This window comes from Falco cherrug, chromosome 1 (genome assembly GCF_023634085.1).
Source record: "Falco cherrug isolate bFalChe1 chromosome 1, bFalChe1.pri, whole genome shotgun sequence".
NCBI classification, from domain to species: Eukaryota; Metazoa; Chordata; class Aves; order Falconiformes; family Falconidae; genus Falco; species Falco cherrug.
Genome location: NC_073697.1, coordinates 15,456,107 through 15,478,708, shown reverse-complemented (window position 1 = coordinate 15,478,708; position 22,602 = coordinate 15,456,107). Strand labels below are relative to the sequence as shown.

The following is a 22,602-nucleotide window of genomic DNA, read 5'->3' as shown; positions in this document are numbered from 1 at the left end:
CAGTGGAGCAAAGCTCTGAATTTTGCTCCTTGTACTTTCTATACCGCAGAGCAAAGTTGTTAGTCAAAGGCCCAAGACACCTAGGATTTGTTTGACTTAAAACCAGGCAGTGTGAATGTTGTCTTCAACTGTCATTCTTGGGTCTTGCCAACAGCGAAATTAAATTTTAGGAAGACCATAACTACGGGGCAGTCATAGGCAGGGTCTGCACAGCCTGCAGTTCTTACACTACATCTGTAACTACATCAGCATTTAAGGTGGTAGTTCTTACTTCCAGAGTACATCTGAACAGCATGAGATGGCAAGGGACTGGATTTAGCATCACTGTGAATCACTTCCAGTCCTGCATTCATATGAGCTGAATTACCAGCTTTAGAAGATTAGATGTGGATGGAGAAAGAACACAGGCAATGAAAATACCTTTATTCCATGTGTATATATAAATATGGAAAAAAGGTAAATAGTTTCTAGTCAATCCACTGTATTTCACATGAGAATAAGCTAAACTAGCATTAAAAAACCAAATCTTTTATAGTTTTGTCTGTACTTTTCTCAAACCCTTTTACTTACCAATAAAATTAAAATTATGAATTTTATTTCAGTCACGTAGTGCTTCCTTCCTATCACCTTTCAAGGCATTAGCTTTTCTGTAGTACTAGTTTCTGGCATTCTTCTTCTTTTCTTGGTTGTTAAACGCGTAATCTTCATCTTCAGTCATTCCTTTACGGAAATAAAAAATGAATGTCTACACCCTGAAGTCGTAAGGGGGGGGGGCGGGGGGGGATGGGGGAACTTCAGGAATCTCTCGTCACAAACGTAATAGAAATAACAATCAAGCAAAGTGGGTTTTTTTAACCTTGCTGTGCGCAATCCCGCGCTACATTTGACGGCTCTTGAAGGCGGCCGTTAAGGAGCCGCGCTGGCAGGAGCAGTCACCCGGCAGCGGCCGGGGGCTCCACCGACTCCCTCAGGGCCGCCCGCCAGCAGCGCGGGAAGGCGGCGGCGGCGGCTCGCTCGCGCCCTCTGCGCATGCGTGATGACACCTGCCCGACACTAAGATGGCGGCGGCCGGGAGCGCGGGAGCGCAGTTCCGTGCGGAGCAGGTGATGGCCCCGGCGGGCTGGCCCGGCCGCAGGGGAACCCCTCCGTCATCCTGCTCCGCTGCTTTCCCTGCGCCTGGGCAGTGGCCCTGAGTCTCGCCCCGCGGGTGGGGCAGTGCCTGGCGGTAGCGCGGCCTGCGAGGCGTGCCGGTGGGGGCCGGCGCCCTCCGCCTTCCTGTACCCCCGGGCCCGCAGATCCATAGGGCCGTGCGGGCTGGTACGGCTGCCCATGGCTTTGCGTGCCCGTGTGTGCGTTACTGGTGCTCACTTGAGGCATGGGCGATGTTTGGTGGTTTTTTTAAGAAAAAAAAAGGGGGGGGGGGAAGGGGCGGGAAGCGCCTGTTTGTGGTGGTGCTGTGTTTCTTGTAGGCCCTCACCGTGTAACCTTTGCTTTCTTCAGCTCTAGGATACATCTGCAAGTCCTGAAGGCGGCGTTGGGCCCTCTTACGTAAGCATTGAAAGTTAAAGTGGTAACCATGGCGGTTATAAAAGCGTGCATGTCCGTTCTGATAACTGACGTTTTCTTAAGGGGAAAAACAGTCATGTTGCCATGTGTACAATAAACCGTGAGCTTGTTAGGTCTTTTTTTCTGGGAGTGTTTGCTTTATGAAAGTAGCAGTGTTGAAGCAAAAAAGCTTTAACATGCAGATTTACTGGTTGATTATGAAACTTGGGAGTGCATGAACTTTAAGTGTGTAAAACTGTTTGGTCAGAGACGTGCTGAAATATGTATTATAGAAATTTTAAATTTTAAAAAGTGAAGTGTAACCTGTTTCCAGGACTTGGTCAAACATAAATGTGATGTGTGCTTGACTTGAATGGTGAACACTGACTTTAAAGTTCCTGGAATTATCGGTGGCATAAGGATGAGCATGTTTTTGAATGCTTAGAATTTTGAGGGAGGGTGTTTTTACTAATGCCAGCTAAAATCAAAACGTTTAATCTGTCAGCTTTTTGCGCAACCTTTCTGGTCTATAGTATACATTTTTTGATTATAAATACGTATTATGTTGGGTTTTTTTTTTAGGAAGAGCAAGTATTTACACCCCTCAGAATGCCCAACTCCAACGCTAAATTTCATTGTAACCACAGAGGTGGTCGGGAAGCTGGCAGACGGGAGTTGGTTTCCAGGTCTTTGCAGAGTGCTCAGCATTGCCTGGAGGACCAGGATTTTGGAACTGCATATGCACATTATCTGCTAGTACTAAATCTAGCTCCTGAGTTAAAAACTAGTGTCAAGGTAAGTACTGTTTGAATTGCTTGAAACAATTTTATTTACTGTATTCCTCTTGAGGCTTTGTGACATTTTGTGCTTGTGATTTGTTCTGTGTAACTGATTTTCCTATTCAGTCTTCAAAGCCGAAAATGGTAATAATGGAGATGGCCAGTAACTTGTTTAATAAGATCTGTGTGCCTATGATAAGGGAATTGATAGACTTTCTTTTAGTCTGTGTGTCAAGTAAGTTTAATAAAAATAGGGCCTTGTTAGTATTGGCTTGTAATATTGCATGCATTAATATACATGCAGGCTCTTGTATACACTGGGTGATGATACTGTCTGTGTGGATATCTGAGAGCTTATTTCTGCTTCTTCAAGTGAATCATCTAACTTGGGATGACAGCAAATAATTGTATGCTGCTGCTTAGGGAAGTGAGGGTGTTCACTTGCATGTCAGGATAACTCTAGAAGTTTTCAGGGCTCAGTTCCCTACTTTGGTTTTCAGGGCTCGGTTCCCTACTACCAGCAACTCAGTGGTATGCATTTTATTTTCTAGGAAACGTTTCAGTTTACTCTTTTTAAATGGGCAGAAGAGCTAGATTCTCTGGCACGGATTCAAGATCTGTTTAACTGTTACGAACAAGCACTTGAACTGTATCCAAATGATGAAGTGATATGTAATAGTATGGGAGAACATCTTTTCAGGTTTGTAGTAACGTATATTCAGTTTTTGTAAGGTTCGCATTTGGTATTGTATGTTAATAAGTCCCAGTTCAGTAGAGCACATAAAATGTGCTTAAAAAAAGTAAATGCAAGCATATACCTAATGCTGTATAGTATGTACTGTTGAACTACAAATCTGCTTGTCAGCTTAAAGCAGTCAATGCTAAAATAAATGTTGATAGTCACAGCAAAGGCCAAAAAAAAAAAGTCTTACTAAAGTAAAAACTTAAAAGTAAATGCACTGCCTCCAAATATTTTCTTACAATTTATTAAGGAATTACTGAAAAAAACCCAAAAAAAACCCAACCCAAAACACACCAAAGTTGTGTTAACTATTGTGGTAAATGTACAATTTTCGGAGTTCCTCCTTTTTTTCCTGTTAGATGTCTGAGAACTACTGCCTTTGAATACTGTCTTTTAATTCGGGTCCTTCTTGAGATCATGTGTAACAGACCTTTGAAGTGAAGAAGCTGGTCATGTATACTGTACTGTGTAGGGCTCTTTTTAAATAGTCTGAGCTTATGCTTATATTTATTAGTGTAAAGCCTTCTTTTCCTGCTTTCTCCAAACAATGCAAAACATGGTGCTTTGCTCAGGGTTCTAATTTCAGTTCCAGTCTTAAAATTCTTATAAGACTGGAAATTTAAGGTTGAAATCGTAGCTCGTGGATCCAGATATTTTTAATTAGGTTTGCTTTTGTGATTAGTTTGGCTTTTTTGTTTTTAGGAACAACTCTCTTAGCATTGTATTAAAATGTATGTGTTTCTTGCATTTCATCAATTTTTGGTGTGATTTGAGAATATGCTATAGGTATCATAAAAACTTACTTCTAGTTCACAATTCACTTTCAGAATTGCCACTTAATGCAAGCGCTGGCAACACAGAATTGGGTTGGTTTACAGTATGTTCCAGTTAAATACGTTGAAGTGGTTTTGGGGTTTGTAGCATTCTCTCTGCTGAAAAATCTGTGAGAATGGATTGCAGAGTTGTGGCTGTCATATTGTTGCAGCAGGTTCTTGTAAAACCTGTTCTGGTTTGTGAAAGGATGTAGTGGATGAAGACTGGTGCACACAATGGTATTTTTCAATTACCTTTGTATTTTAAAGTGATTTGATATAGAGCTGTAAATCATTCTTTTTCATAAGGTAATATTAATGTTTTTAAAGACAATCTTTCTAACTAATGCAAAATATTTCCGCTGTCTTTTAATTGATATAAGACCTCTTTACAGACCTGCGGATATTTATAGGTACTTGGCAGCTGAATGCATGCTTCCTATTTGTCATTTTTACTAATAGAATGGGCTTTAGAGATGAAGCAGCTGGATACTTTCATAAAGCAGTGAAGCTTAACCCAGACTTTGCTGATGCAAAGGAGAATTTTTACCGCGTTGCAAACTGGCTTGTGGAACGCTGGCATTTCATCATGCTCAACGATACCAAGAGGAACCTTACTTACCTGAAAGCAATTGAGAATGCTGTCTGCTCAGGGTGCAAATCTGTCCTTGATATAGGAACAGGAACTGGAATTTTGAGGTGTGTCATAAGTGCATGTTTAATATGAACTTAATAGAAACATACTGGTTGTCTAACAAAATTTGGTTGCTAGTGAAAAAAATAGTTTACTTTCATGACTTTATTGAGACAAAACTTAAGGAAGAAAACAAAGCTTTCAGAAGTCAGTGAGTTTAGAGGTTAGTGTTTGGTCGTATTTTTTGAACCCTTTTTTTATTACTTGTTGCAGATGCTTTTTGTGCCAGTAACTGCTATATAAACAATTATTCATGTTGGTTTTGGAGTTGCAATGTCATGTGTCCTGTCTTTTAAGTACTGGGTGGATTTAGCATAGCTGGAGGAGTATTCTTATGCTAGGGTTTGGGGGTTTTTTTGTGATAGTGTACCAAGAGGATATAAATTTCTCCTGTGTGAACACTGATACTGCAGAAATTAGTTCACTTAATGATGATTTTTAGACTTGAACTGTTTTCTTTAGAAATATGAAGCAGACATGGAAATAGAACTTAAAACTCAGTATCTTGTCATGCTTTACCCAAAATGATTGAAACTGAAGGGAAAACCTCTGATCTGATTCTTGTTTTTCAGTATGTTTGCAAAAAAGGCAGGAGCATCTTCTGTCTATGCCTGTGAATTATCAAAAACCATGTATGAACTTGCCTGTGACGTGGTGGCAGCAAATGACATGGAAAGAGAGATCAAACTTTTGCATCTGAAGTCACTTGATATAGAAATCCCAAAGCACATACCTGAAAGGTACGTTGTTGCGTTCTGTTGCGATACTATTTTTAATTTGCTCTTAATTTCAAGAAAATAGAAAATACCCTGTGATTTAAATAGGAAATAACTTTGCCTGGGATACTACCTATAACGTGAGGAGGTTCTCCGTATGTTTTGTTTTTATAGAGCAGTGCAAAATGATAACATGCTCTTTACATCACACTGGTAGATCAGCAGTGTCATAAATGAAGGCATTTACATCTTTGATGATGGGAGCTTTGGGGCATATAAAATTATATTGCAGCAATAGGAAAAGAGAAATTAGGTTACTACATCATGAAAGTGATTTTAACACACTTTCATACCTAACAACTTGTGGCTCACTTCTGTGGCCCACGAATAGGATGTAATAGGGCCTGCAAAGGAGCACTTTCTGGGACATACCAGACCGCTGCAACACCATGTCAACTTCTGCATTTGTCAGAGAGATTGGAAATTGCAGATTGACTGCCTCTTCTGATCAGGGAGTGAGGGAAAACCTCCCCTCCTCTCTGCCCCTTAAGGAGTGCTACTGTGTTTGCAGGTGAGAAGGTGCTACCTGGTGTGCATGGGTTCCTGGTGGCTGGGCTGACTCTAGCTGTCAATGTCAGCACCCTGCCATGGGAGGGATCCATAGGGCTTCTGATGTGATAGAGAGCCTAGAGCGTGGCTTTAGATAGTGGAGTAAAATTCAGTGGAAGGGTATTGCAATTTGTCCTGTGGGAATAGGTTTGGACTGAGCTTTTTGTTTGTATATACGCATCTGCTCACCTGCTTGTATAGCAGAGATCTGTGGGCTTTGGAAAATGAAGTAGCTTATTTTTCAAGTATTCAATAACATCTTCTAAAGCACAGGAAGAGCTACTGTGACAAATCAGCAGCTTGGAATTGCTCTTGGCAAACTGGAATTTGATCAGCATGACAGCTTTCAGTATATGTGATGGAGGCTTTTTATGCTACCCTGCTTCTCCTTGCTTGCTATCCCATTCAGCAGAGGTTTTTCAGGAGGCTCTGGAATTTTTAGCGCACACAAAATCTGAGGGGACTTTTGTTTTGGTATATGCAATGGACTGGTTTATCACTTCACCTCACTGCTACTTGGGATGCAGATTAAACATGGGAAGGAAATAATCCATTTCACTCTTAACTACTACTTTATTAAATGGTATCTGGTGATGGTACAGGTTTATAATCTGAAATGATGAAGCTCCCATGGTTTAGCATGCCAGTCCAGCCGTGTCTAGTTGTGGCAGCTGAGCTACAGTAACTGGTCATATGTGTCCTCCTAATTGTATATGATGAGTTACTGTATGTCACGTGTCAGGAATGAATTGTTACTGTTCTGGAAATGGCTTCTCTTATGCTGTGTGTTTTTTGGGTTAAATCCAAAGGAATTTAACATTGTAGGGTCCATTAGTCTGCATAGTAATTTTACTGTGCTTTGATTATAGTTCTGGGGTGGGTTTTTTTTTAATTCCTTTTGAATACACACAGACACACATGGATACATACTCTTGCATAAAATTCAGACAAACCATGTATTTTGCAGTATTATTGGCTGTATGCCCAGGCTGAAACATCTTCCTGTTTTGGCTAGATACTTCCCACACAATTTATTTATAAAATGTTGAACAAGAAGCTTTATGGCAAACTCTTGATCAATATTTATTCTCTTTTATCTGCGTCTTGAGTAACTTCTACCAACAATTCAAAATGTGTCATCTGCTGGAAGAATTAAATTGCCCATCTGTATTGAAACTTCAGAGCACTGGTAAAAATTTCAGTTTGAGCTTACATTGGTATGGTGGGTTTTTTTTCTTTAGAAGAAAGAATGTTAACAGGAGTGTGTGTTATACATTCTATTTCACGGTGTTCTTTTTCTTATTTAGAGTTTCCTTGGTAGTCACAGAAACGGTTGATGCTGGATTATTTGGAGAAGGAATTGTGGAGAGCTTGATACACGCTTGGGAACATCTACTTTTAGAACCAAAGGTAGGTGCTGTGGTATGTATAAACAGGTTTCCTGTTTTGTTTGATATGTATTAGTGCATGCGTGTGTACTCACAGACATATGTGAATGAGGAATAACTATCTTCTAATTTTCCTACCAATTTAAATTTTTTAAATGAGTGATCTGGGTATGTTGGATGAATTTGATTTAGTGAAAGGCAATGAGACAGCTGCATAAGGCATACTTCTGTGACTTCGTGTTCTGAGTAGACAGGTACTTGCAATGCATGTTTCCCTGATGTAACCTTACATCATACACTCCTACATCATACGCTCTTGATCACAATTCATTCCTTTTTTCCACACATACTCCCCTGTTTTTCCCCACTACCTTTGTAAGTGACACCAAAAGGGTTTGTGGGTGTTTTAAAGGCACTGTTTTCCTGCAAGCTTGATTGCAACTCTGTCATTTTGAGATACCCAACTAGCAGCAGAAAGTCATGCCAGTCTAAGCAGGAAATACTGAGTTACGGTAAAATTATTTCTCATCTTAACACTAAGGAGTAGTCAACTGTTATCTGATAAATATGCCATGTTCTTATGCTCTTCATTTATTTTTGCCAACTTTAAACGTTTTTTTAGAAGACTGAACAATTCTACTGGATCTGTGATTTTACTTCATGTATTTTGTATTTTAGCATACATTAAGCAAAGTAATATGACAGGGAGTCTTATATAGGTTAACCTCTGTTAGGTCTTAGGAAATAGAAGGACTTTGCTCTTACTTTGATGTGGCCTTGATTCCAGTTAATTTAAAAAAAGAAGTCTTATCTGGCTGAAACCTTTTGTATTGTATTGGACTGAAACTGATGACCTCTAGTGTTAAGTATAGGAATGACGCATAAAGGAAAGGCCCTCGAATGTTACAGTGTATTCTAACCGAATACAAATTAAAAAACACTTTTAGAGTTACATAGAGGAAGTAGTAGACTGAAAAGTAAAGCTGATGCATGGATATATTAAAGTGCAGTATTTAAGAAACTCCTTTAATGGTTAACTGGAATGACAAAGACCGGGCTATACTAGTCACTAAGAACTCACTGATGTTTTCACTTTAATCCTGAATAGCTCATTAATATGTAACCTAGGCTTTGCAGTAACGATAGAAATAGGTTACTGTCTCACTGCATGTTGTTGTTCATGATTTCACAGCCTAAAAATCGAGATGTCCATACTGGAGACTATGGCAGAGTTATTCCTGCAAGTGCTACGATATTTGGGATGGCAGTGGAGTGCAAAGAGATACGTAGGCATCACAGGTATGTTTAAACTCCAGCACAGTTTGAACCCATATTTGTTACTTGGGAAGAGAAACCAGTGGCTTAAATTGAGGACTTTTCATTTACTGTCGCTTTATTTTTTGAATGGTTGGTTATCTGTTTCACTAAACAGATTTCTGCTCTTGCCCTCCCCACCACTTTTCCAGGCTCCCCCACCCTCCACCCCAGTTTTGTGGTTCAGACATTTTGGATCACTTAATCAGAAACTCTTGATTTTCAGTTATGCAGAATTACATGCCTCTATCACATACTAAAGAAATTTAATTCCTTAATAGTAAAATTATTTCTCAATTTTTCTATTGGAGATTCTTAGATTGACATGTGGCCTTTATCCTTATTTTGTATTTTTTATGATCTGCTCCATACCTTGCTGCTGGATTTTACCCTTTTAAAAGATGAGGACAGGATTTTGTAAAGCCTAAGTGTTAATAACTCCACCTAACATTGTCCTTCTGAATATGTGCCTTGCCTAATTCTGAACTAGCATACAGTAGGGTTTCTTTGCTGAGACCACTTCTGACTCTGTATCAATTACTTTCATACTCGTTTTTGTTCTTGTCTTCTAGAACAGCATCCCTTTATGGAGACAGTCTCTGTCTGAGAGGTTTGGATTTGGTGTATTTTGTTTAGGATTAATCTTAACTGCAAATAAAAGAAAACACTAACTTTTACAGGAGCTTCAGTGTACTGGATGAAAAATAGCCAGGCTGCATCAGTGATTTTTCTAATGCAGAGCTGGACAATGGCCAGAAAGAGACAGAAGTTCCCATAGTAAATAGTCATAGAAGAACTATTTTTCTAGGAGAATTTAATTATTCGTTAATCAGAAGATAGGTTTTTGCCTTGAAACATTGTATTGACTGTTCCTTACAAAATGGAAACAGGATGAAAGTTAATGTGTGGTTAACTTTGGATTGTTGAATTAACGATTTATTCTAATAGTGCAGCTTAAGGTCAGGTGGCTAGCAGGACTGAAATGATTGCCACAAATTAATTCTATGCTCTAGGAAGAAGAATATCACTTCTAAATTTTCTGCCTTTATAGTTTGAGATTCCTTTTTGCTCCGGTAAGAATACCTGTCTTAAGTCTATTTCAACAAGTACTGTTAAGATTTATGTAAAACACTTGCTTATTCTCATATTTAAACGATTCAGATCTCTTTGAATTATTCTGATGGACATGTGTCCATGTTTCCTTCAGTGTTTTCAAGATCTACAGCAAAACTTTGGGGCTTGGATATGTTTTTTTGAGCAGGATGCCTAATGAAATAGCATTGTGAAAGTACTCTCTTCTCATGCTTTTTTAATGATTTAGTAGTTTGTCTTGTACAATTAATGCAACTTTTCTTTGAGCTTTTCCTCATTATTTAAGTTGTTTTTTGAGAGGTTATAAGTAAGTAGATGTAGAGCCCAGAAATCTGTGAATACCTGTGGGGTTTCTTCCCTGAATATATTTAAAATTGTGCTTTAATCTGTCATCAAACACTGATTCATCTTGCTGAGGAAGGGAATTGCCTTTTCCTCCAGTCTTGCATATCACAGTTACCTGTGTCTGATCTTCTGCCTTGTATTCTGACCCTTTGTTTTAGCAGTTTTAAGTTAACGCTTCATTTCATGTGCTCTGCTTGTTTTTAGGATTATTTTTTTTCCAAGGATGTAGTGGAATTTAGATAAATCATACCAGTTTACTTATAATTCTTCTTCTGGTGCATGTGACAAAAAGTTTTGTGCTGGTTTACCCCTTATTGTAGCTTCGTTACTTGATGTTTTAGTGATAATTGTGATGCTTCTTTACTATAGCTAGTGCTGCTTATACCCATTGCTCATCTTCCCTAGAAGGACTGTAGGACCAAACTCTGTTGTGGTATTATGTTGTTTGGTGGGGTTTTTTTATGGTTAGCTTTACTTTTTCCTGAAGTCATTGCTCTATCTTTGAAGTGATTGTTCTGCATCCATATGAAATGTGTTTACTTTCAGAAGGACAAATGAACTGACAAATCTGTAAGCAGACTTGATTCCTACTAAGAATAAATCTAGACTTCCACAAAACTCTTTAAGATCCTAGAGTATACTACATACTGTTTTTCAAGTTTGAACTGCATGTCTTTCAAGAGTTATATATAACAGTAAGACAGTATTCTAAGAGAACATAGGTCTGCTCCATTAGTGCATCTATATTTAAACCCATATTCTGACATATTTTATTCAAAATGATAATTTACTAATTTAAGTGACTGTAAGAATTGCAGGTTTCAGGGGTCTTTTTTTAATGTTTAATTTTTAGTCAGTTAGGCCCCAGAAAGAGAGGCAATAAAGTGGCTCTACATCTGTGTGTGTGCATTGAAGCCAGAAAGATTCATGATAATGAATAATAACAACTTGCTGACCTCTTCCACAATACAGGCTTCGTACAGCTGCTGTTCCATTTTAGTTGTAGTATTTATTTTAAAATAATACATGGATTCAGTTCCAAATGAAGAAGAGTACATTCTCATGCGTGTTGTTGAAATATCTAAGTTACTTCTCTGAGCAGGTGAGAGGATTGTAATTGTTGGTAATGGTGTATTTTCTAGTGTTTATTGTGAAGGACTTGCTGCTTTGTGCTTGCTATACATCACATACACTTACATTGCTAGCCAATCTGCTCCAAAGATGGAGTTAGATTATTTTTTTTGTGTTTTAGCTACGTATAATGGTCAAAATATATTTGCCTAAGAAGCCAGGTTATGACAAAAAGTAGCTTACTTGGTTCTGTGATTGGGAGCTTCAAGGAGATGACTGTATCTGATGAAAATATTGTCACACAGTTTGTCTAGGCATACTTAGCTGTAGGGAGGGACAGCAGGTTCCTGAGAAAATGATTCAGAATTAAAAATAGTTCTAGAAATAAAAATATAATTAGTTTACATTTGAACTTTTGAGTGCTAGATCTCACTATAAGAATGTAGATCTGTTTGATAGCTGTCACTGAAATGGGAAGGACTGGCTTCTTCACAGTCAAATGTACTTCTTCAGAATAATCTACTGTAGCTTGTGCAAGATTAGTCTTATTTAACTTTCTGATTTGTACTTTGAAAATGAGAATATATCTTAAGTCCTCAAACCTGACATGGACAGCATTCAAGTAATTGTTTTAAAGCAGTTAAAGCATTTTTTCTTCTTTGAAGATTTTCATATAATGTTGTTTCTGGAAACCTAATTGATAATCTCTCTCACAAGAGAGAATGTGTCTATTTTGAATGTTCAAAGCCTTTTCCACAAGAAGTCAATGCTGGGATTTTCTTTGCAGCTACGTAACTATGAAAAGTGCCTTACTCTGCATAGATTGTGTTGGATAAGTATATAGAGGTACTGCAAAATGAAAGTTTTATGTCAAAGAGACTCCAAAAACGCATTTTCCTGTAGTGTATCTATCTTTGACTATCCTGTTCACCTGAAACACCTTCATTATCTGTCTAATGCAGAAGCAAGCTTTATTTGTTTGTATTATCACAGGGTATATTATTCTTTCTAGTGCTCTGTCAGGACTCAGTGAGTTGTGCTTAAGGTGGCAAAAAGTCTGTGGCCTTTGACAAAGGACGTAGTGGGCTTCTCAGTTTAGTGGCAGTATTCAGTTCTGATTCTTGAGAGTGATGTGCATTTTCAATGCTTTAGGGCTGCTCTGAACATAACAAACCACCCTCCCAGAATTGTTTTGCTATTTTTTTTTTTCAGTTGTTCTATTCTTACACTCTGATAGTTTAAAAGTATTCAGCAAGCCTGGGAAGAATTTCCTTTGGGTTTTTTTGTCAAATTATTTGAAGTTTCATTTCTTCCCTTTTTTTCTTTACCCCTAGAGTGGGAATGCAAGAAGTTGCTGGTGTGTGCTTGTCGAATTCAGTGCAGTTCTTTAGTCCAACATACACTTCTGCTGGTTCAGAGGAAACTGTTGAACCTTACACCACTGAGAAGCTCAGTCGTATTCCTGGAGGTTACGTACCTCTGACAGAACCCTGTCAAATAATGACAGTAGATTTCAACAATCTGCAGGTAATGATTTTTTTTTTTAATGTCCTTTATAAGTAGTCTATTTATAAATAATGAGTCTCCCATATCTTTCTTGCTTTCTGGGTTCAATTTCAGAACAGTTCACAAAAGCAAAGTTGGCAGGGCTGCACTGAAATCCTCTGGTGGTTTTGATGCTTGTCTGGTTGTGTGCTGGTGTGATCATATGATAGTCTATGAGTTTTTGAAGGGTGGGAGCGGTGGGGTTGTTTGTTGTAGTTTAGGGAGCTAAACTAGCTCACTATAGGATGAAACAACTGCCAGCCTCAGTACAGGGAGGAGGAAGAAGAATGCAATAGACCCTCTTAAATGATTTATGTAGTTGTGGAGCTGACTTTAGTTTATTCCTCAAATTCAGAGCCTTCAAATGGCTATTAAAGACAAAAGAAAAAGGATTTATTTTACATCTGGCGTAAAAATGTCTAAGTGTTGATGGGTAAGTGTAAAAGAGAAGTGAGATGAAGAAATTATCTTGTCCTATTCAACCATTTTGATTCCACCCTTCAGCTCCTTTTGGTATCTTAAGATATTTCTGTTATGGCATTCTAAAATATGGTAGCATTATTTTGTGTATCTTGCACAAAATACATTTGTATGTGTGTACTAAATAGGCCTGAACTGTAAGGCAAGAACCTCGGCCACTTGCAGCTGAGCACACTAAAAAGATGATATATCTGATCTTTGGTTTTTTTTTTGCTCATTGACCTGTGGTGAGGAGTTAGCATTGAGTCAGAGCTTAAAATAGATTCTGTTGTATAAATGAAATTACTCTTGGCGACTGCTGGCCAGGAATTGCAGTGTTTCTGAATCAATAGCTTTTCCTAGTTGGCTTGTCTGATACCCTGAGATAAAAAATGAAATAAGACAAAGCTCTTCAGTATATTACTGGGGGTGATCTCGGTGTCACCTGGTGTTACTTCTGCTTCTAGCATCAATAACAAACTATTACGCTCATCTGAGACATGCCTATTCTTAAGCATCTGCCTGTTGGCATACATGTAAAGATAATTTTAAAGTGTTCCTTTTATGCTGTGTTTCAGAACTGCTCCTTTTGAAGTTTCAATTAGACTAATGTAGTGTTCCTGTCATGAAATGGGAAGATACCATAAGTAAAGGGAAGGAATGCAGTTAGTTTATGTGGAAGCATTGGTTTGTTGTTACTTTGTCACTGTGCAAATACGGCAGTTCTAGATACTGGTAGGTTACTTTCAGTCTAGGTTTTTTTGTGGAACTTTATTTATTTACTTTTGTTATGACAACACCTGGATGTTCAATCAGTGCAGCTAAAAAAGAAAAAAGAAGAATTATCTGTGCTCCTGTTGGAATAAAATAAATCTTATACTTACAAACACTAGGAGAATTACCTACTAAAGATTGAAATCCAGATAAGTCATTTAGCACTAGTTAAGTGATTTCAAAGACCTATTTTCTAAATTTGTATTTCAAAGAATGAGAGGCATGTTATATCTATTCTTCTTGTACTAACTATCCAGAACTAAAATGACAGAACTGAGGAACAGACATAAAATATGGTACAACAGTGTTTCTTAAATAGGAGTCTTCAAAGACATCAGTACTGATCAGAAATAATTATAGCAAGTCAAAATTAAAAGAAAAAAAAGCAGTTGAGTTGTGCTGATTACTTTATTACTGCTAATATTAGGAGCAGCAGCTCAGTTCCTCCCAGGCAGGGGAACAAAATGTGGCTATAATTACAGGCTGCAGACATTGCATCTAGCCAGGTACTACCTGTATGCATGTTTGTTGGCAGCAGATCAGTGCCACTGGGAGTGGAAGTGAGTGTTTACCTCAGCAGCCAATAATTAAAGCTCAGTCTCCCTTTTAGGCCCTAAGGGAACTGTGCTTTTGCCAACAATTACAGATTCTATTTCTCATGGGAAGCTACTGTATGGAATATTTGAGAAATTCTGGATCAAGACATAAGAAATTCGGGAACTGTAGTTTTTCTGTAGTTTTTCCTTCTATTTGTAGTCCCGTTTACTTTTTCTTAATGCAAGTTACCTTTTTCACATTCAGAGGATATGTGTGGCATAGCATGATTTTGGGTTTTTACTGCCTATTCCTGCATCATTGCTTTATTTTCTTTGCTGTCTCTTTAACTACATTAGTTGATAAATTGCCTTCCTAATATGCTAGAGCTCTTTGAGTCCGTAATTGTCATAAATAATAGAAACAGGTTTATGCAGTGGACAAATGTGAAGAATAAATGTGGCATAAGCAGCATGGTAGAGAGCAGGGAAGACTGAAATAACTGCCTTCAAGTGTGTTTTTAAGTGCTGTGGGCCACAAGATAGGGATGTAATGTTACAGTTACTAGAACCAGTGGATGAGAACCTTGGGCCTGCTGCTTTTACAGAGTAATTAGGAAGAATATTTTTAATATCAAATACACTTCTAAACAGCTATAACTTCCCAGAAACTGAGAAACAGATGCATACTTGTGCTCTTAACGGCCTTGCTTCAAGGGGGTTGTTGCCAGCAAAGCTTCAATTTACTCTTCGCTCCAGTTGAGGATGTACAAAAAATAGTTAACAGCAAAGCACTTTTGATTGAAGAGCAGTGAGATCTTATTATGAACTTTGTTAGCATCCAGTAATTTTAACACATACATTGTTCAGCTCTCTTTCAATTGTGAGAAGAGGGGTAGACCAGCTGTTGGAGAATACCAAATGAGAATGAAGAGGGAAAAATAAAAAAATGCATTATGCGAGAGCTACCCACGTTCTTAGGGTGGAACTGTTCCTTTGCCCTGTGGCTCAAAACTTAGAGAGGATGAATGTTTACATAAGCAGATCTGGAAGCTGATAAATGCCTAGGAATGCTGTTACTAAGCAGAATGGTTGTGACTGAGACAATCTTTGGTCCCTAGTGCTTGACCTCCTTTTATGCCAGAATTGTCTAATTGGAGAATTTATAACCTGATGTCTTCAGGGGAGATCTTAGTTCTTATCAGTAGTGAAATACTCTGTGCCTGATATTTTGCAAAAAGCCTATAGCCCAGGTAGCAGAGAAAATATCGTCAATGATGTGTGACTTTGGTTTTGTAATGATTTTGCTGAGTCTCTGTTTGAGCAAATTTAGTGCTTACATACAGTATTTCTAGAATTGATTTAACACAGGTTTTAAGTGAAGGATATGCCTAAGCATTGGCCTGAATCTAGCCCAAAAGACTGGCTCAGTTTTTATTACTTCTCATATGACAAGCCTTGCCAGTCTAAAGCCTTTCTTGCAGTTTTCAGTGTATGTTCTTAGATGTAGGCATGGTTGTTTTAATGGCTGATGGATGCAGGTTGGTCATATGGGTAATTGCATTTGCATGTGGGAACGCAAGTCCATGTGCTAGTGAGTACTAATGATAATAGGTATTGTAGTGGCTTGTTAATTTCAGGTTTCTGTTGGGTGTCCTTATGGATAGGTGCAGAAATTTGGGTAACTTTGTATAATTTTTTTTATCATTATTTATGGAAAGAAACTGTTACACAATTATTTTTTTCCCCTCTTTCTATTCTGGTCAGGAACTGAAAAGCCTTGCATCTAGAAAGCCCTGGAAGCTCAGTCTGCCGGTCACTGAAGGAGGAATACTAGATGCTGTTGTGGTGTGGTTTGTATTACAGCTCGATGATGAGCATGCTCTGTCTACAAGTCCCAGTGAGGAAACATGTTGGGAACAGGCAGTCTATCCTGTGCAGGGCCTCCTTGGTATGTCCTGTGGATTTTCTTGTTGTGGTATATTAGCTTGGTTTTATTTTGATTTTGAGCTAGTTAGGTTATTTCAGAGATTAGGAAGTGGCAGCAAATACGATTAGAAGTTCAATAGCAGGTAGCTGTGAGATGGCTCCCAATTGTGTTTCTGGATCTGTAGTCCACAGTCCCTGCATTGAGGCTTGTTCATGGGACTCTGTTATGAAGTAGATAAGGGATCTGCTTAGAATCAGGGACAACGCTTTTCCTTAAGTTGGGGGGGGTTTCTAAACTGAATTAAATGCATTGTGGAGCAACTCCAAAAAGTGGGGCTACTGACTGGCTCTACCTAGTCAAGATACAACTTGCAAAAAGGAAGTGGGGGAGGTGATGTAGGAATTTCTAGCTGCTGCTGCCACAAAACTAAACATTCCCACATACCACTCACCCCCATTTTGGACTCCAGTACTGTTCCGCACACACCGTGGCAGTGTCGTTTCCAGCAGCCTCTACTCTTCATCTATTCATTTTCCATTGTCCTGTTTTAGAATCTTAGAATATCTTGAGGTGGAAGGAGCCCGTAAGTATCGTTGAGTCCAACTCCCTACTCCTTGTGGGACTACCTAAAACTAAAGCACGTGATTAAGAGCATTGTTGCTGTGCTTGGTACTGTGATCACTTCCTTGGGAATTCTGGTCCAGTGACTGCCCACCCTCAGTAAACAACCTTTTCCTAAGGTCCAGTCTGAATTTCCCCGATGCAGCTTTGTACCATCCCTTTCCGTTGCCCCCACTCCTCCCTTTCCGTTGCCCCCACTCTGAGGAAGTTGTAGACTGTGATGAGGTCACCCCTCAGCCTTCTCCAAGCTGAACAAATGAAGTGACCTCAGCTGCTCCTTATGAGTCTTGCCCTCAAAGAATTTTACCATCTTGGTCATCCTTCTGTGGACATACTCTTCACAGTTTGATGTCCTTCTCATATTGAGGTGTCCAAACCTGCACACAGTACCAGAGGTAGGGCCACACCAGTGCAGTGTGGAGTGGGACAGTTGCCTCCGTTGACTGGCTAGCCGGGCTGTGCTTGATGCTGTCCAGGACACAGATGGCCCTTTTTGCTGTCAGGATACACTGTTGACTCATACTCAGTTTGCCATTCACCCAGACCCCCAGGTCTCTTTCTGTGGGGCTGCTTTCCAGCCTCTCACCCTCCAAATGGTACGTATAACCAGGATTAACTCGTCCTAGGTGGGGAATCTGGTGCTCGCTCTTGTGAAATTTCATGCGGTTGCTAGTTGCCCTGCTCTCTAGTCTATCCAGATCTTTCTGTAAGGCCTCTCTACCCTCAGGTTAGTCCACAGCTGCTCCTAATTTAGTATCGATAGACAGTAGGGGCAGCTGTGCCACGGACAGGTTCAGCTGAAAGTGTAGAGGGGAGATACAGACTACATTGCTATTGATAGAAATGGTTGTCAAACTACAGCATTTTTTATTTTGAAATTCTGGTCTGTATCAGTGGATTTACTTTCTTAGCATACATAGAGAGTGTCTGAAGACCACCTTGACCTGTACACTGTAAATACTCCAGTAAAATTTATTTTGAATAAATTACCCTTTCTAAACCATAGCTGTTGTTTTCCATGTAACTACAAATTTACCTTCCTCTGGAGGTATTAAAGTGTAAATATTTAATATTTAGCATTTTAAAACAAAAGCGATTTCTTTACTAGTATGTCCTTTTTTTTTTCTGTTCTGCTGTTAACAGAACACTTAAAGTAGTGTTTATTTATCATGAAGAGGCTTATTTTGAGTATAAATGGAGTTTGCCTAGTGTGGGACAGTTTTAAGGCGAATTTTAATGCACAATCGCAGGTTTCAGCTTGTGGGCTACAGACAAGCAATTTTTTCATACACACAAGTAACTAAGGAGAAAATGAGATAATGGGGGTGTTGTGGGGTTGTTTGTTTTTTTTTTTTAAGTACTGTATGTCTGCTTCGTTGCTGTTTTCAGTAAAGTAACTGATGTGACTTTTTTTGTGATGTTTTGCCAAGATTATTCTGTGAAGACTGGAGATACTGTGATGATGGAAGTTTGCTGCCAAGACTGCTACTTGAAGATCCAGAAAATTTCCTCTTTGACTTCAGAGTGTGAGATGGATTTCAGTGACAGAGATGACACACAGAGTTTGGGCAATGAGGCTGAATTATGTAATGCTCTGGCTGGTCTTCAAACAACTAGCGAACAGGATGGCAACGGTCAAGTATGTGTATTGGAATCCACAGAAATAGCCCTGCTGAACAACATACCATACCATGAATGCTTTAAAGCTGCTATGGGCAAAGTGCTGCTGTCGTTAAATCCAAGTAAGGACTTGCAGTCAATGGATGTCGATGGACATGGCAGTGGGATGAACCTCCAAGAGAATCAAAACAAGAGCTTTCTAGATGTGGCTTCTGATCCTTTGTACATTTTGGATGTGTCTGAAGGCTTCTCCATCCTGCCAATTATAGCTGGCAAACTTGGACCAGTTAGAACCTACAGTTCTGTTGAGAAAGAACAGCATCAGGCAGCACTTAATGTAATTTCAGAAGCTAACCATTTCCCTAAGGAAACATTAGAGTTTTGGCTCAGCCACTTAGAAGATGAAAGTGTGGTGTTACAGAGACCCAAATCAGACAAGTTGTGGAGTATTATTATTTTGGATGTTATAGAGACATCAGGTTTAATCCAGCAGGAGGTGATGGAAAAGGCTGCAATATCCAGGTACTGTATAAACGGGCAAAAGTATTCCTAGGAATCTGAAATTACCTGAAAACTTCTAAAAATACTTCTAACTACAGAATTACTGTCATGTTGGTTCTGTAGAGCAGGAAAAGCATGGTTTTTGACTAGATTGAACCTTACAGAGTGTTATGAGCGTGATCATTGTATACATATAAGTTTATAAAAAGTGTCAAGATTTCACTTTCATATATTACTTCATGTTTTGTATGCAAGAATATGAATGGAAGGTCTTATTGCTTGTTCTGTCAGAAGTTCCCAGGATAGCCAGCATCTTAGTGATAACTGAGGTAGCTTCTTTTAGTGCAAGGTCACAAAAACCCAGATTCACATACGTGTCGGAACTGTGGTTGGAACAAACTGGTACTGCTAAAAGACAAACACATGGTGTTAGGCCAGCCATGGAGGCAGCAACGAAGTTATCCACGGCAGGAGGGATGGGAAGGAATGCAGCGAAAGAGAAATGAAATAATGGAAACGGGTAGCAAAAAAAGTAAATGTCAATCCCCTTTTGTGGGGCTAGGGAATCTTCTCTGTTCATCTCCATGCTTAGTGATGGCAGAATATTCCAGATGATTTATGTTCATTACATTTTCTATGTGTTTAATAAATCTTTAGATGACTTATTTTTTTTTGCTCTAAGAACAAATGGGAAATTACTCTGACTTTTGTCATTTGCAGACTCAAATCTGTTTGCATGAAAATACATTGAATAGTGCAGTGCTTAGCTACCCGATTGCTATGAAAAGAGGCCTGCTGTAGGAAAAGGAGACTTAAAACAATCTGTGGTGAACTGGAGATGTATAACATACTGAATGAAAGTTTCTGTTATATTGCTGCTCTCAGCAGTGGGATATTCTGTAGCAGAAGACCAAGCAAGGCTCAGGTATTTTTTTCAGGAAAAAAAATGCTGTCTCCTATATTGCTGTCAATTTTGGTTAAACGCTTAAAGAAGGGCAACTTAAATTCTCATCAGGTTTTGTTTCCCTGTTGCTGTCGTAGAATCACAGAATCATTTGGGTTGGAAGGGACTTAAAGATCATCTAGTTCCTACACCCCTGCAGGCAGGGACATTTTCCGTTAGACCAGGTCACTCAAAACCACGTCCAACCTCAGCTTGAACACTTCCAAGGATGCCCAGCTTCTCTGGGCAACCTGTTAGTGTCTCGCCACACTCACAGTAAAGAATTTCTTCCTAATATCTACATCTACCCTCTTTCAGTCATAAGCCATTACCCCTTGTCCTATCACAACAGGCCCTACTAAAAAAGTTTTTATAAGCCCCTTTAGGTACTGGAAGGCTGCTATAAGGTCTCCCTGGAGCCTTCTCTTATCCAGGCCCAACAACCCCAACGGTCTCAGCCTATCTTCATAGGAGAGGTGCTCCAGTGGACCTCCTCTGGACTCATTCCAACAGCTCCATGTCCTTTGTATGTTGGGGGCCTCAGAGCTGAATGCAGCACTCCAGTTGGGGTCCCATGACAGTGGAGCAGAGCAGGAGAATAATCTCCTTTGACATGCTGATTGCACTTCTTTTGATGCAGCCCAGGTTTTGGTTGGCTTTCTGGGCTGCAAGCACACCATTATTGGGCCACGTTGAGCTTTTTGTCCACCAGCACCTCCTGAAGGCTGCTCTCAATCCCCTCTCTGCCCAGCCTGTATTTTCTGGGGGTTGCCTCGACCCAGGACTTCGCTGCCTACTTAACCAGTGCTCCCCAGCACTATGTACTTCCTGACTTTCTTTCATTAAGCATTTCTGCAAGTCCTCTGGTATTAAGTGCTGGGGCCATAAATAAAGCCCATCTTCAAGTGTTACTGTATCCAATAAGGATACTGAGAAGAGATTACTTAGTCCTAGTACTATTGACAGATTTTCTTTTTTTTGTACGATACAGCTGTCTGGCCAAATGTGATCAAACTCAAATGCTTCTGAGCACTTGACTGCAGAGGAGGAACTAGTGCGCCTTTCTTAAATGTACTTGATGACCTTTCATTCTTGTTGAATGGTATGCTTTAGAGGTGAAATCTCTCTCATTTTGCAGATGTTTACTTCACAGTGGAGGAAAGATTTTCCCACAGTATGTTTTGGTATATGGGATGCTTGTAGAATCGGAGTCTCTGTTGCTGGAGAGTGCTGTTCAAGGAACAGAACCAACTCTTGGGTTTAATGTAGCCCCTTTTATCAACCAGTTCAAGGTATGATGTTGGTGGGTGTCTTCCAGACATACTTCAAAACCCTGCAGCTGTCTAGCTGTTTTGTTTTGGTGTGAACTGCAAGGAAACTGAAGACCTCACAAGTTTTGTATTGTTCAATTTAGCATGAGAGGTTTATGTGACCAGACAGGGACCTAGATAAACTAAAATGGGTAATACTTGTTTTAAAACTGGTGGGGGAATCATCTGAGTAATAAGATGCAGTATTACTGTATAGAGGAGTGGCTGTGCTGTTACTACCTCTTTCATCACTTTGTATCCCAACAGTCACATTTCAGAAGGGATTAGAAGGGTGTATTTTGCATTTTGGCTGGCATTACAGTAATTACTAGAATCTTCTGCATTATAATTAAGTCTTCTAACTCTTCACTTTTTAATGGCTATTGATGTCTAAATATGTTATATACTCCTAGGTACCTGTTCGTGTGTATTTGGATCTCTCCACATTACCGTGTCTACCCTTGAGCAAGCCAGCAGAGCTTTTAAGGCTTGATCTCATGAACCCTCTGTTGAACAGCTCTAGCAGAGAAGTGAAGGTAAGTTGCATATATGTAAAGTTAGAGGTGCACTTAACTGCTGTTCTGCAGAGCTGCTCGTTAATTGCTCACCTTGGCTGAAAATTTCAATACAGAATTTACTTGTCTGCAAGTATCTGTGAAGTAGATTGAAATGGTGATGATGGAAAAAAAACCCTACTGTATTTTCTTAGTTCTTTGAAAAGGGTTAACTGACTTAATATTTTAAATATTTTTAGGTACATATCTGTAAGTCTGGCCAAGTCACTGCAATTCCCTTCTGGTATCACATACATCTAGATGAAGACCATAGCTTGAACACATCTGATGAGTCCTCGCACTGGAAACAAGCTGCAGTTGTTCTTGATGAGCCCATCCAAGTTCAGGCTGGAGATGAGCTTGTGCTTGATGTTCAACACCATAAAAGCAACATTAGTATTACAGTTAAACGGTGAAGAATGTTGTGTACAACCTGATTTATGGTTAATTGCATATAGACTGTTCATAACATCACAGATGTTAACTTATATTAAATTCTAAATTTTATCTACTGATCCAGCAGGCTCTTGTGTTGCTTGAATTGTAAATACTTAAGGTCCACTGAGGGACTAAAACTTGCACTATTAAGGGTACTTTGCCAAGCAGTTGGGGAAGGTGCTGTCTACACTACAGCAAAAAACCTGGTTGCTACATATTGCAGCAATTAAGGCAGCAAGAGAAGTCTGCTCCTACTGCTCTATCAGC

At 39.3% G+C, this 22,602-nt stretch overlaps 1 protein-coding gene across 2 annotated transcripts; it reads left to right on the top strand.

The window, feature by feature from the left end:
- The first annotated feature begins 1,020 nt into the window (after positions 1–1,020).
- Positions 1,021–22,409, top strand: PRMT9 (protein arginine methyltransferase 9). Of its 2 annotated transcripts, none has more exons than XM_055719897.1 (14): positions 1,021–1,103; positions 1,501–1,548; positions 2,128–2,340; positions 2,876–3,024; positions 4,341–4,577; positions 5,145–5,312; positions 7,205–7,307; positions 8,478–8,584; positions 12,442–12,634; positions 16,186–16,369; positions 18,400–19,111; positions 21,172–21,325; positions 21,757–21,879; positions 22,098–22,409. In XM_055719897.1, the coding sequence occupies exons 3-14, from the start codon at positions 2,155–2,157 to the stop codon at positions 22,311–22,313; spliced, it is 2,532 nt and encodes an 843-aa protein (XP_055575872.1). In that variant the 5' UTR covers positions 1,021–1,103; positions 1,501–1,548; positions 2,128–2,154; the 3' UTR covers positions 22,314–22,409. The 2 variants fall into 2 exon arrangements, with proteins under 2 accessions (XP_055575872.1, XP_055575883.1); XM_055719908.1 differs by having other exon boundaries at positions 1,096–1,207.
- Positions 22,410–22,602: the final 193 nt, after the last annotated feature.